We start from the raw sequence: 14877 nt of genomic DNA on the forward strand, positions 1-14877 counted from the left end.
TCCCCCCAATTAGCGTAAGTCGTTAACAAAAATTAACTCTATGTCAGTTTTGTGACGACAAGTAAACGTAAATTGTGTGGATTGGGAGAACGTTTGAGATATATGTCTTTGATTTAGGTAAGAAACAAATGAGTGTGAGCCTAACAATAGATCTTTATTCTATTAGACCAGTGGCCCGTTTCTCGAAAGGTACAAGCCTTGTATTACAAGTGTGTTTTCATGACAACCCATACGATTTGACAGTTCGCGCACTTGTAATACAAGGCTTGTACCTTTCGAGAAACGGGCCCCTGTTATTTCCATTTGTGCTACGTCAGGAACAAACTAATATTGTGTTCCACTGTTCCACATCACAAATAAAAAGAACCAATCTCATAAGGCAATTTCAAATGGGCCTACCATCTTTAAGTAAATGCAAAAATTAAAATAAACCCATCTGCAGGCCTAGCACATGATGGCCGCGGGAGTATGTCGCCGCGAGATAGACTACCTGTCCTTATGTCATTAATACAATTAGACAAAGACGTGTCATCTATCTCGCGGCGACATACTCCCGCGGCCATCATGTGCTAGGCCTACTGGGGGGCCTAGCCAAGAATCCATCTTTTAACCGCTCGAATGCCGTGTCCCGTATCCGTCACAGACAATTTTGACTTTAATTAATAAATCAAAGGTAATAATTATTAATCAAAGGTAATTAATCAAAGGTATTAATTAATAATTCAGTAGCATTTTTTATATCGGCGTTCCAGGGGTTAAATATTCGTATGAAAGAAAACCAAAATGGATATATTTTTTATAATAAACGATTTTTTTGTACAAAATAAGGAACGTTAAGAGACAGCGGCAAGCCCAATTTATTAAGAAATGCCTTAAATTCATTACATTTATTAAATTCGAATTTTTACATCCAACCTTAACGATACATTAATATTAATATTGCACATATTTCAAGGAATTCTTTACTTATAAAATAGTCCAGTCAACAAGGTATGGAAACGGATGAAACTTATGACGTAATTTTAAGTAGGTAAGTGGAGTCAGTCAAGTCACTAGAAAAAGGCGCGAAATTTAATTTAATCTAAGACCCGATTTTTTTTATTTTACTGCTTATTTCTAGTGACGGAAACAGCTTGACAGACTAGAGTAAAGTTTTTATGCTTATCAAGAAATTTAAGTTTTGTACAAACAATCGTGGTAAGTATAATTACATAACTATATTATTTTACACTATTTTAAAGTGTGTGTGTGTGTAATATGACATTATAGTGAAATTTAGTGCAGGAATATCGACTTAAACTATGACATTATGTAGTGATATGTACATTAGGTAACAAAAACATACATTATGGCACTCAAACGATTTAAAAATAATTACATTTAATCACAATTAACATTCTTTGGTTAAAGTATTAAAAAAATATTTTAATCATATTTGTACAAATTAAATCAACAAAAAACAACTTAATATAGGCAAAATCTTAATACAATTAGAATAAAACATTCTTTTAGTGTTTAAAGCTTAAAGTAAAAAAAAATACAATAAATAGATTTGGAAATCGGTAAAAATAATATCCTAACCCATATAATTAGAAATTAGAAATAGATATGTGTATAAACAGCCAAGATCATTGAAGTTACAACATTCTTATGTACAATTAAATTAGACGACAAAGAAATCCTGAAAATTCTGATTAAAAAAAAACTGATTTTTCGCGCTCCATTTACTTTTGTTATGAAAAACACTACCCTAACTAAACCAAACAAAAAAAGTAAAAGTTAAAAGGTTATCTTATCGCGTTCGACCCGTGTGTTTCTTTAAAAAATGTAAACCAAACAACTTTCTGAATGATACAGAGAGTGTATTTACCTACATATAAATATAAATAAAACCTCTTCTTTAGTTTTCCCCTTTATTCAGTAAAAATAAAACAATAACAGTGAATTTCTGGTTTGTCCAATTCACTATCATGCAGCTCAGTTGGTTACTAGAGCATAATGGTCCGACAGATCTTGAGTAGTCACCGGCAATAACATTGTACAAAAAGATGCCTGCATAAATATCTGACACTCTTATGGCTCTAGAGATAAAATACCTACTTAGTGCACTGGCTCAGCGACCCGAAGGTCAAGCTCCGATACTAAACTCCGCCATTGGCTCATATTTGTTTCTTTTTTTTTGTATTTTTATACTGTATTCACACTGTATTTAATTCATTATTTCTACTTACTTTCACAGTGCTTTGGTTTTTATTGTTATGCTGTGGAACGTATTTTAATAATAAATAAAATAAATCAGATGCCACTCAACCACTTGAAGGTCACAACAGCCCTTCATGGACCTCATCGACCCATCGGTACCTGAGCCTTCCGGCAAGAGAGAGGTAAAATAGTGTCAGATATTTATGCGGTCTTCTTTTAGGACCGGTGAACCTTGTCCGGAGAATTACCTTAACATTACAAATTATAAAAAGAATAAGGAACCGTATACACCAATTTACCTCCTAACCTTCCTCGGCATTTTTACCTCCTTATTAAGCCGTCATTTCTTCCCAATTGTAGAAATAATCCCCTGAGCAGTAGACAAAGTCGCAAGCGCAATTCTATCATTACTGGTTGAAGTTAGGTTCCTATCCTGATTCGTATGAAGTCGTTCCGCTGAGTTTAAACTGGTTAACGATAGCCTGTTGTCCGGGGTTGGGGCTCGCGTGGGCTTGGGCAGGCTGGGCAGAGTGGGCAGCGTGGGGAGAGTGGGTATGTTGGGCAGCGAGGGCTGCGTGGCTGGCGGGGATGTGCGGAGAGCGGTGGGTTTCTGGTCGCGGCCAGCGCAGACCTGGAAAGAAGCAAACATATGATTACACTGTCTGATGATTGATGACGAATAAACGATGCAGGTAACTTAACTATAAGAAAGCTAGAGGGAGAAAGAAAGAGATATCAGGATAGAGACATATTGGTGTAAATTGCATGATATCGAGGCTGAGCTGTATCCTGAGCAGATCTCTTAGGCTTTGTACTGACATCGAAGAAGTCAACAGGTTATTAGGGAAAGGAAGTCATCAGGGTAAGGTATGAGCTAGTACCTGATGATGGCTCTCCCAATCCTTATGTTGGCAGAAGGCTCCGCAGTACCGCGCTGAGTTGCAGCCTGAGCAGGTCTCCTGGGCTTTGCGTCCGCAGTTCCAGCAACACTAGAACAGATAGGTGCGATTAGGTAAATATTTGTAAAACCATTCTGTAAGTAATCAGTAGAATTGTAATGAGATTAACATGTAAAATCCTCAGGGTGGCTAGCCGAATGGCACAATCGCTCACGAAACGCTCACGAAACGAAGCGCTAGTAGATATCTATCTCTATCGCGCTTGCGTATTGGCGCGACAGAGCCAGCGGCGTATCGCTTTCGTTTGGCGTCGGAGAAATGCCATTCGGCTACGGGGCCTGGTGTCGTCAGTGTCTAGAGGTATATGCGACGGGAATCGTTTACCATTACGCGATCGTTTTCCAACAGACGTTCGTTTTCTCCTATACTATACCTATCATTAAAAATAAATAAAAAACAAATATTACGGAAACTCACGTTTTGCTGCGGAGGGCTGGGTGCCGGCGCGGGGCTGCGACGGTCCTTGCGCTCGTTTGCCACCAACTCCAGAGCTCGAGCCTCGGCCGCCCCCACCGCTCTCTGTAGCTCCACCAGCGCTTGACGTTTCACCTGACAACATACGAAGATTTTACCATCATTGCAAACAACACCAAGAATTCATCAATAAGTTCACATATCGTTTTATCAGAGGCTTCAAGATCAAAAATGTGTATAATTAAATAGTGAAGAAGTTAAAAAAAACTAAGTTACCTAATGATTGCTAAATAACAGACGCCCAATCCGGGCCTCGCCACAGACGATACTCAAGATACCTACCTATTAAATATAACACCCAGCAACACAAATCTTGTGTCCATCCCCTTCGTTCTACAATAGTTATTTTCCCCTCACTAGCTCAGAAACACGTGTTTTGTCCTTTAATACCAGCGGGTAAAAACGCATTTTATCCACTAGTGGGTAAAGAAATTTGACCTTGAATAAAGTCAAATTAACTGCTTTAAAATTGATTAAAGTAGGTGAATCTAGTAATAAAGATGATTTACCACCTGTGGAACTACTGGAAGCAGTGATAAACGCATTTTTTGCGTTGTAGTTTCCTCGCTATAGTGAGTGGAAAAGTTTTGTGTTACACTCGGGTGCAAATGTATTTTACTTCTCGTGTGTTAAAAAACTCGCAAGTTCAGGATTCTATTCTCGAACCACTCGCTTCGCTCGTGGTTCAACTATAGAATCCTTTCACTTGCTCGTTTTTCAATTCCACACTCGGCGTTAAAATACAACTTTGCCCCCTTGTATAAAAAATAACTATTGTTTTACAAGGGGGCAAAGTAGTTGTTTAACCGCACGTGCCAATATTGATACCCGAGCAAGCGAAAGATTCTAATATTGAACCGCGAGCGTAGCGAGTGGTTCAAAAAGTGGAATCTTGAGCGTTGCGAGGGTTTCAAGGCACGAAGGTTAAACAAACTTTGCCACCGAGTGAAACACAAAATTTTTCACCACACCAACACGAACAAAATACTACAATTTATTCAATATTTATGATTCAAAATCATCATGTATAGGTAAATTCTACCAGCCAGCTTAAGACATCAAGTTAAAATTTGTATGAAATTACTTTGCACTCTTGTGGATAAAATGCAATTTTGCTATCTGTTTTCAAATAGCAAAGTAAGCCTTTAACAGTTGGTGTGGTGAAAAATTATATGTACTGGCAATGAATGTGTTAGTAAATGTAGGGAAGCTCAGTAACAGCCTACCAGTGGCGGTTGGTGAAAATTTCTGCTAGGCAAGACTGAGCAAAAAGAAACCTATCATAAAAGTAGGTACTTTACTAGTAATAAATTTTAGGCAAGCCGATGGAAATCGGCTTGTATGGACCAGCCGCTGCTGCAGCCTACTCACTATAGCTTTAAAGAGGCCGAGGTCGTATTTTTCAGGGAACAGTGATGATGGGAGCACATTCCATTCCTTTACAATCCGCATCACAAAATACTACACTAATGGCCTGTTTCAGAATCTCCAGTTACTATTTATGTCAGATAAAAAAACACACTCTCTTTCTTCTTGCAAGTGAAAGAAAGAGAAAGTCTTATTTTTTTCTGCCAGGAGATTATGAAACAGGCCGTGATTGTTGCCAAAGTTTATTCTTACCTGGTTGACAGCGTCCTCTGCTCGCCGCCGTACTTCTGCCACTCTTTCTTCAGTCTGTCTGACGGCTTGAGCCATTATCTCGCTCGCTGCTCGTTTGATATCATTGCTTTCTGTAGGTTCTACTCCTGCAAGAGGAAATGAACTGTAAATGTCAATCTAAAGTACAGGTGCCGTAGCCGAATGGCATTTCCGCGACGCGAAACGAGAACGAAACGCCGCGAAAGGTAGTCTGTCTAATAATTGAACGACATAGAACCGTTTAATGACGAACTCGAGACCAATCTTTGCAATTTTTTTCTATCGAGCCGATTTCGTCAAATCGTGTCTCAAGTACGGCTATGTTCGTTGAAATATAATGAATTATTATTCATACAATATAATTTACATGCCTTACTAAAACTAATAGTTTGTCTTAAAAAACTGCGTTAAGTAACATCAATTTTGCGCAGTTGGGTGTTGTCAGCCCCTTATGATGTTGAATGATCAATGGGGATTAGATCGCACCACTTAGGGGAGGATTTCTAAATTAGGGGTTGTTCACCAGCTTCTAGGCACATCTCGGACACTGGCGATCAATATATAAAAGAGGCGCGTTCCTAGTAGTACACATTCTAAGCTCGTGTAGGTGAACGCGTACCATGCTTGTATGAGTGAGATATGACAGGTCAGCTGTTCGCGTTTTTGACAGGCGGTAACTGTGAGGTAACCGAGAGAGGGTGGGCGGCGCTTTCAGCGGGGAGCGGGAGTGGCCATACTGTACGATAGTACTCTATATTATATTATATTATACTGTGTTCTAGGGGTGCAGTATGAATAATTTTACAAACCTCTTTGCTGCAGTATAGCCAACGCCCTCTTCGTCTTCTCGACCATGCTAAGTATGCAGTTGAGCATCGTGTTGATGTTCTTCCACTCGTCATCCGACTTGAGCAGGGAAGGGTTAAGTCGCTCGGGGAAAGACGCGTTCATTGAGGACACGTCGCGCACGGAGATACCACCTATGGACAATTAAAGGGATATAAATTTGTGGTAGGTAATGCAAGTTATACTCTAGCAAGCATAGCTGGGCATTAACTAGTTAATCCGTTAATCGTTAATTAACGAAGTTAACGTTTTGGTTAACGGATTAACTTATAAGTTAAATTCAAAAATGTTAACGGATTCTTTAACTTCCGTTAAATTTCTTCGAGTCCGTTAATCATTAATCCATTTCCGCAAGCGTCAAGCAAAACTTGCTCTGACTGCTACTGTAAAAGCCCGGAGTACGGCGAAACCTAGAATTTGCCCGTAAATTCACAGTCTACAGACCAATTAGTGCCTTCGGGTCACTTGACGGGACACCTGCTAAAGTTTATTAGTCCCACTGCACCCATCACTAACCGGGAAATAGAATGCAAATCATCAGGCATGGCATGACACACAAATCGCGCAACCATCAAGCCAGAGTTCGTCGGGCCGCGCTATCTACCAAGTTACCGTGGATCACAACATCGATTCGGGGTGTCTCAACCCGAGGATGACCTAGGATTTACCGAACCAACGTCGGCATAAGTCCGAAGAGAACAACATTTATTAACATTTCGCTTTTACCAATCGGGATCTGGGATTTTTTAAGAGATTTTGGCGAATTTCGGGCTTTTACAGTAACATATAAACTTACGCAAATACTAAATAGTTGATAACTGATGCAACTAGATACACTAAAATTATCATCACGATTAACGGATTATCGATTAACTTTAACTTCCGTTAAATTTGTCTAAATGTATCGCTTTAACGATTAACGAAGTTAACTTTTATAGTAACGGATTAGCTATTATCGAAGTTAACTATTTGATTAACGGTGCCCAGCTATGCTTAGCAAGTAAATATGCTTACTCAGTACAAAAAGGTGGCCGATAAAGTACTACTAAAGAACTATGTCACATACCTATCATAAATATGTAAAGCCTGATCAGTAATTGGTAAATAACTACGCGCCATGTTAGGGTTATGTTATGACATAGGAATTATCATACTAATATTATAAATGGGAAAGTGTGTGTGTCTGTTTGTTTGTCCGTCTTTCACGGCAAAAGGGAGCGACCAATTGACGTGATTTTTTAAGTGGAGATAGTTGGAGAGATTGGAGAGTGACATAGGCTACTTTTTGTCTCTTTCTAACGCGAGCGAAGCCGCGGGAAAAAGCTAGTCTGGAATAAAGTCGAAAAACTTTTCTGCTGCAACGCGCCACGCGAGCTCTGTTCTCGGTTCATTATTTGTAGTAATCCATAGTCCATACTAGTTTAATATTGTAAATGGAAAAGTGTGTGTGTCTGTTTGTTTGTCCGTCTTTCACGGCAACACGGAGCGACGAATTGACGTGATTTTTTTAAGTGAGGATAGTTGAAGAGACGGAGAGTGACATAGGCTACTTTTTGTCTTTTTCTAACCCCCACTTCCCTAAAATTACTGGTGGAAATATGTATGGAGCATTCCACAATTTTCGAATTTAAGGCGAGCGAAGCCGCGGTCAAAAGCTAGTTAACAATCAATAAAGAAATACGATTAAGATCTAAAGTAACCTTCCAAAGCATGTTCCGAAAGCCAAATTTTGATAGAAAAGGGGGTTCTACTTACCATCTCTTCTCTCAAACCCCCCCTCCTGCGCCCCCTGGTAGCCATGATAATGTCCGTAGTCGAAGAGGCTCGCGTTGCTCGGGAGGGGGTAAAGGAAGGGGGAGGGGTTCAGGAACAGGCTGGAGGGGGGAGGGCGCTTCGCGTGCGGGGGGAAGTCTTCGGAGCCGTTGGTTTGTTCGTAAAACCTGAAACAAAAATTATCAGTCGATATATTTGATTTTCCGTAGCAAAAGGGTTTTTATGCTCATTGAATTAGGAGATTTTAGTGTAAGGCTTGAGTGTACGCTCATATTGGGCGTGCAGCGGGGCGGAGCGTGCGGCGTGCATATCAAACAGTTGAAGCTCATACAAGTGTCCTGAGTCGACGCTGTATAGACTTATCGAGTTATCGCACGCTCACCCGCCCCGTGTCACGCTACGCCGAACGCTCCGCTCCGATCGTAAACTCAGGGTACGTAGCCTAATGACACAAACGCTCACGAAACGAAACGCTCGTAGCTATCTGAGCATTTCTTTTTTTTTTTGCCACTTTTATGAAGTGTGATATGTTTGGAAAAAAATACGCTATTTCTACTCAGAATTACTAGCTTTTTCAATCCTAGTAGTTAAAAAAATTGTCCCATACGATTTTTTCTTATTTTGTTACCATTTTCCGTACATGTTGTATGGGGTAACAAAAGAGGAAAGCAACAAAAATGTATGGAAATTATGGGACACTTTTTGTCTCCCAGTGAGATTGAAAGTACTCGTGATTCTGAGTACAATTGACCTAAAATTCCCTAAAACAATCAAAATTTTTTTATTGGCAAAAAAAAAGAAATGCTCATCTATCTCTATCGCTCTTACGTATTGGCGTGACAGAGCCAGACTACCTTTCGCGGCGTTTCGTTTTCGTTTCACGTCGCAGAAATGCCATTCGGCTACACTTAGTATGGAATACCACATTGTTGAAATAGAACGATATTGGCTCGGCATTATCTTTCAATCAACACATTGATCAATATAGGCATTTAAATATAAATAATCCGACGTCGAATTACAATTTAAAAAAAATCTTCCTCGTCTCCGGTGTCAACTGAATTAGTAAGTTATTCAACGTTTACGTTACGTTATAGGTTTAATGCTGCAAATATTCATGATAGATGATGTTAGTAAATATAAATTATTTTTAATCCTTCGTTATTTCGCAGGTTCTCCTGCCGTACTTAAATAAATAATTTATATACTTCACAAAACACTACCCTTTCTTCTCAACAAAAGCATCTCACAAAGACCCTCAAACTTTCCCACAATCGTTTGTTTAAGTGCATTTGTTATGCTTTTTCCAAAACAACTGCCAAACGCCTATTAAAACTTCCAAAAACTTCAAACAATAGGTAAATTCTTAAATCCATTGACTCAACGTAAGAGATGTGCCGTTTCCAAAATTTCCTTAAAAAGAGATATCTATCGGAAACGTTCTCGGAAATTTCCGGAGTCGTTCTCTGGGAGCTGAAAAAACGTTTTCGTCGCGAACTTGACAAATACTTATGTTTAATCGCTTAGTAAAAGAAATAAGAAAAATACCATAGAAACTTGAAGACCGCTTTAACCGACCGGTAAAACCAAAACCACACAAAACAATTCTAAACACGTCATGTAAAGCAAAGGATGTAAACTAAACTTTGAAAATTTCCATCAACAAAATTAGATAGTGCCCTATGTCAGGCGTTCTCGAGAAAGTTGGAAATTTGTAGCTGTTGGAAAAATGTGGATTCTGACAAAAACTTAAATTAAGTAAGAGTAAAATTTCTTAGAGCTTAGGAATTCTCAGAAACGGGAACATTCTCATCGGCACACCACTACTTAAAGTTCGCGAATGGTTCTGTGGCCGGGTTCGAATGAGCGGAATAAATCGAACCGAAGACAATGCCGGACTAGGAGCGAATTACGCGCAAACAAAGATTTATGGAGGCGGTGTAAGGTATGAGAGACAGCGGATTTATGAGACATGGCCGACAAGGGGCGATCGGCTACGGTGTCTACGAATAACATTATCCATAGGTGATATAGTATGAATTTTCTGAGATGAACGTTTCGCTTTTGCAGTAATCTGTTAAACAAAGGCCTTTGTTTCTATTATTCACGGCGGCTAGCTCCCGTTTAAACGGCAAAAGCCTCAGTGTAGTTAAAAAGCAACTATCATAATAGTAATAAGGTTCAAATCCATAAAAAGCCCTTTCGGAGATAACACGTTTTGTCATCTTCAAAAAAAGTTACCTGCATACTGCAAACTGTTTAATAAATTTGAACCTTATTGCTATCATGATAGTTGCTTTTTAACTACACTCGAGGCTTTAGCACGTGCTGTGGAAACGGGAGCTAGCCGCCGTGAATAATAGAAATAAAGGCCTTTGTTTAACAGATTACGGCAAAAGCGAAAAGTTCATCTCTGAAAATTCATATTATAATAAATGTTAATAAATAAAATTGGATACCGTTTTATTAGGCAGGCGTCTGAATAGCCCAGTATTTATATTTAGTAAATCACTTTCATCTAATAGCCTAGTTCATTTTAGATTTCATCAACTCTCAAATAGCCCATACACCCTGGCGGGCTGTGTCTCTGTGTCCCATGACATTGGCAAGGGCAGCATCCGCTCGGTATACCCCTTAAATATCATTAAAGTGTAAAAAGGGCCTCCACGTGTTGGCTTCGGCTCCGCGCACGCCTCCCAAAGATCCGGAACACCATTGTTCCGTGATGGGAAAGACATACAAATATTACTGATAAGATAACGCTTATCGCTTATTCCTTGCACTCATCCTGCGAATGTAATGGCAAATAATAAATCATCGGAACACGTCATAGGATGCCTGGGTCAGCTGCAATGCCGAATGCGTGGTCAAACAGCAAAGCCTAAAACGACAGAGCTCATCAATACTAAAATGCAGAAGTATGTCATATAATGTAATTAATTGTAATTAGATTAAGTATACATTGTAATTAGATTAAGTATACATTTTATCTTTAGTTGTGACATTTAGAGTCATTTGCACCTCTAAACTAATTTTAGACTTTTTTGTATTTGTACTTTTTATATTAAGTGTAGTTCCTGGTTGTAATTCGACATTTAAAGACCTTCTACATCTCTAATTAATTGTATAGAGTTAACTTTAGTTAGAACTTAGAATTAGTATATAATAGTATCAATTGTAATTTCAATTCAATTTTAAATATTTTCTAAATATGTACCTACATGTTGACGTGTAAAAGTGCCCCTGTGGCCTATTAATTTATTTGCTGTATAAATTATTTTGATTTTGATTTTGATAATGCCAAATGATAAATAATTGAGACTGGTATCAGGCCTACGTCACTCGCTACCCGCTTGATTACCTACCCGCTAGCAGTTGCCTCGAGGTAACAAGTTGCCGAGGGGCGCCACGCGCCCGCCTGTGTAGTCGCGTGGCACGTACCTACTATTCTTCTGAGTTTTACATAGTAAGATAGTAACATATTACCGTGACTCTAGTGAAAAAGGGTATAACTCAAATTGACTCGGTGAAAAAGGCCACAAGTCCGAGGTGGGACTTGTGCCTTTTTTCACCGAGTCAATTTGAGTTATACCCTTTTTCACTAGACCCACAGTTATTTAGTATTAGTGAAATAAGGCTTAGGCATTTATCATTTTGCGGGCAAGTTAAGGATCTGTTACGTTAGTAACTTATTAATAGTCTGTGCTGGTATTATAGTAGTAATCGCAGAAGTATAGCGCCTGGAAAAAGTCTAATAGCAAATATTCAGATTGTACATAATAGCAGCTTATTAATTTTCTGCACGGGTAGCATGGTCGCGCGATAGACGATAAAATATCAGGCCGTCCCTATCGCACTATTAGTAAGTGCGATAGGGACGGCCAGATGTTTTATCATTTATCGCGCGACCATAATTGCCTGCCTGAACTCACAGATATAGGAAAAGAAATTGGACATGCCGAGCGATTTGTATTGAATAACTACGTCTGTCGCAAGTTCTTGAACCCACACATACACTTGTAGACGGACGCTTCTATTGGGCTATTGCGCAATACAAGTGCATCATTTCCATGTCTATGTACATACAAACGAGCAGGCCCCGTAGCCGGATGGTATTTCTACGACGAGAAACGAAAACGAAACGCCGCGAAAGGCAGTCTGGCTCTGTCGCGCCAATACGCAAGAGCGATAGAGATAGATATCTACGAGCGTTTCGTTTCGTGAGCGTTTGTTCCATTCGGCTACGCACGCAGTGAATCATGCCATCGTCATCACATCACGCACGCACACAACGACAACGCTAGAACTAATTTGACACCATAAGATTTAATATAATAATAAAAGTCTAAAATATAACCACAGAATCCTTCGTTTATCAGAATAGTTTGCTTGGCATTTTATTACGACTTCAATCTATCATTATCGCTTCCGCTGTCGCTCATGACTCGGACCTCAGCGTTCAGAGTTTGAAGCGCGATCGGCAAGCGATAAATCATGATCGGACACACCTCCAGCGATTGTGTGGTCAGCGCAAAACAGCGTTTAATTCACAGGCGATTTCCTTTTTTGCTCACTATATTTAACCGACTTAAAAAAATCGGTGCTTTATGGGTCGCAACTTTTTTCTTAATAATGTTTTGTTTAACTTTACGCCAAGCATAATTTTGTATAAAAGATATGTAGTAGAAACATATTACATGGTATTTTTTTATTATAGTAGGCTGTATTTATTGAAAATGTAACAGAAGATACTCCAAAATATAGGAAACATTTTTTCAGTAACATAACGATCAATAGGCTTATAGTTTTTAGCTAATTATGTTTATTAGCTTCAAATCAAGAGTGAACAGGCACCTTCTGGGCGAGCTCACTCCATCGTAGGCCACGTCTTTGATGCCTTTGGCTAGTCTGTGGTCAAGAGTAAGCCCATTTATAATAATAAAAAAAAAAAAGATATTCTGAATTTAAGCTCTCATGAGCTATGTAGCACGCCTAACGAAGACATTTAACTGTCCGTCGGCGGAAATAATTCGTGTATAGGCGAATTTTGGCATAGTTGTAGGGAATGGTGTTCTAATCCACATACTCAAAGTACTGATGGGTAGGGGAGGAGCTAACGGGTGGAGGGGGGTGTAAAGGTCCCTTTTTTTAGTTTTTCGCGAATAACTCTTAAACTGTGGCACATAGCAAAAAATGTTCTGAAACACAAGTAATCTTCATAAAATTCTCTACAAAAAAGTCTTATACACATTTTATCTGGGACCAATCGTTCATGAGATATGGAAGGGAAAAGATGGACAATAAAGGAATAAACTCATTTGTTTATGAACAATACGTTTATTCTTATAGAGACCCGGTAGCGTGTCAAGCCAGGTTCAAGTAACAAAAGTAGCAAGTGTAACACCCCGCTACCCCTTAATTAATTACACCCTTTATTAACCTAACACTACCTAACTTAAGTCCAAATTGTTAGCCCTAATTAAAACAATACACTATTAAATATTGGCCAATAAAACAAATACTGTGATCGTCTAGTAAGTGGTAGGACCCCGTAGTTGTGCGTAGTAATCCAGATTCTTTTTACCTTTAGGAACTTGCTATTAGGGTTAAATTTAAGTTGATAAAAACTAAGGCAGTAATATATTCACTAGAGGTATAATAAGCAGAGTGAACGACATTTGTGAAAGAATTTAGTGAGTTGAGATAAGAGTGTGTGAGATAGGTAAAATTGTGTAAGGTATATAAATACAGGAAATATATTAAAAATATATACAAGACATTATTTAAAATGGGGTTAATTGCTCCCGACCCACGAGTTCCTTATACGTAGGAATAATAGGTGTATGATATAATATACGAGTAGCCTATTATAAAGACCTCGCTCGAGCATATGGACAAATCAGGTTGCCGGTTCAATTTATGTTTTATCAAACATTGAACAAATGGGTTCCTTAGAACAAAAGTAAACTGATGAAGAGTGTCTTTGCACTACTCAAAAATGTACTACCATAGTAGTATATCAAATAATTAGACAAGGACCCTTTAATCCCGGTATAATTTTATATATTTTGGGATGTTTCTGCAACCAAATTCTCTACCGTCAGGTTGAGAGCTGCTCTAAACCTATTCCTGGTATATCTAGGAAACAGAATATCTATTTTGATATCCTTTATTGGGCCTATTCATTGACCTTCTTTTGATACTAAGACAAATACTTCATTGAACTAGCCTTTTGAATGACAAATCCTTAGATTCACACGCCATTCCATATATATAGTTTGGTTCGGCCTTAGCCATCGAAAGTTGTCCAAGATCCCAAAGTATAAATTCTATATGCGTGCAATATCCCACGTTCCAAGTATGGTGGTCTATTGCCTGACATCGTGTTACACTAGTCAGTGCTAGAATTGTTTGATTTCCCAGACAATGTTATCGTTAAACATATTATGAAAATGGAATGATAATTCCAAAGTCTGCCAATCTCGAAGTTAGTATTAACTCTAATTCCACTTTGGCTAACGAATCTTATTTTATTACTAAAATTTTCCTAGATAGAGACAAGATCCTATCATTCATGCATGCCCTATGCTCACAGTTAATTAACATTCCTTTTAATACCCCCTAATTTCCTTTTAGTTTCAGTGAAGATTAAGTTTCCATAAACATTAAAACAGGATGTTATCTTTGCTTACCCTTAATAAACAATATTCTTCTTTTGATTGATAAGTTTTAAACGAAGGGATCCTCTCATATTACCCATACGATTCTGGCTAAATATTTGTATATAAAATTAAATATGTATTCAATTCTTCTTCTTCTTCAACCTAGCGTTTTCCCGGCCTAGCGCCAGGGTCCGCTTTCCTACTCAGCCTTCTCCACTTTGCCCGGTCTTCGGCATCCTGAGGTGAGAGATTGTTCTCTTCCATGTCCGCTGTCAGCGCTTCTTAGGCCTACCGCGGCCGCGTGACCTAGGGCCTTGGACGGT

At 38.8% G+C, this 14877-nt stretch overlaps 1 protein-coding gene across 1 annotated transcript in view; it reads right to left on the bottom strand.

Annotated features, from left to right (window-relative positions):
- Positions 1 to 2459: 2459 nt before the first annotated feature.
- LOC125238108 (protein CBFA2T1) overlaps positions 2460 to 14877 on the bottom strand; it is a 57151-nt gene continuing 44733 nt past the window's right edge. Inside the window, exons 7-12 of the mRNA XM_048145395.1 lie at positions 7875 to 8059; positions 6083 to 6253; positions 5256 to 5380; positions 3579 to 3710; positions 3084 to 3191; positions 2460 to 2833 (exon numbers count right to left, since the gene is read on the bottom strand). Of these exons, the coding sequence (XP_048001352.1) occupies positions 2543 to 2833; positions 3084 to 3191; positions 3579 to 3710; positions 5256 to 5380; positions 6083 to 6253; positions 7875 to 8059 (1012 nt within the window). The 3' untranslated portion in view covers positions 2460 to 2542. The remainder of the gene's footprint in view (positions 2834 to 3083; positions 3192 to 3578; positions 3711 to 5255; positions 5381 to 6082; positions 6254 to 7874; positions 8060 to 14877) is intronic.

This window comes from Leguminivora glycinivorella, chromosome 22 (genome assembly GCF_023078275.1).
Source record: "Leguminivora glycinivorella isolate SPB_JAAS2020 chromosome 22, LegGlyc_1.1, whole genome shotgun sequence".
Lineage (NCBI taxonomy): Eukaryota > Metazoa > Arthropoda > Insecta > Lepidoptera > Tortricidae > Leguminivora > Leguminivora glycinivorella.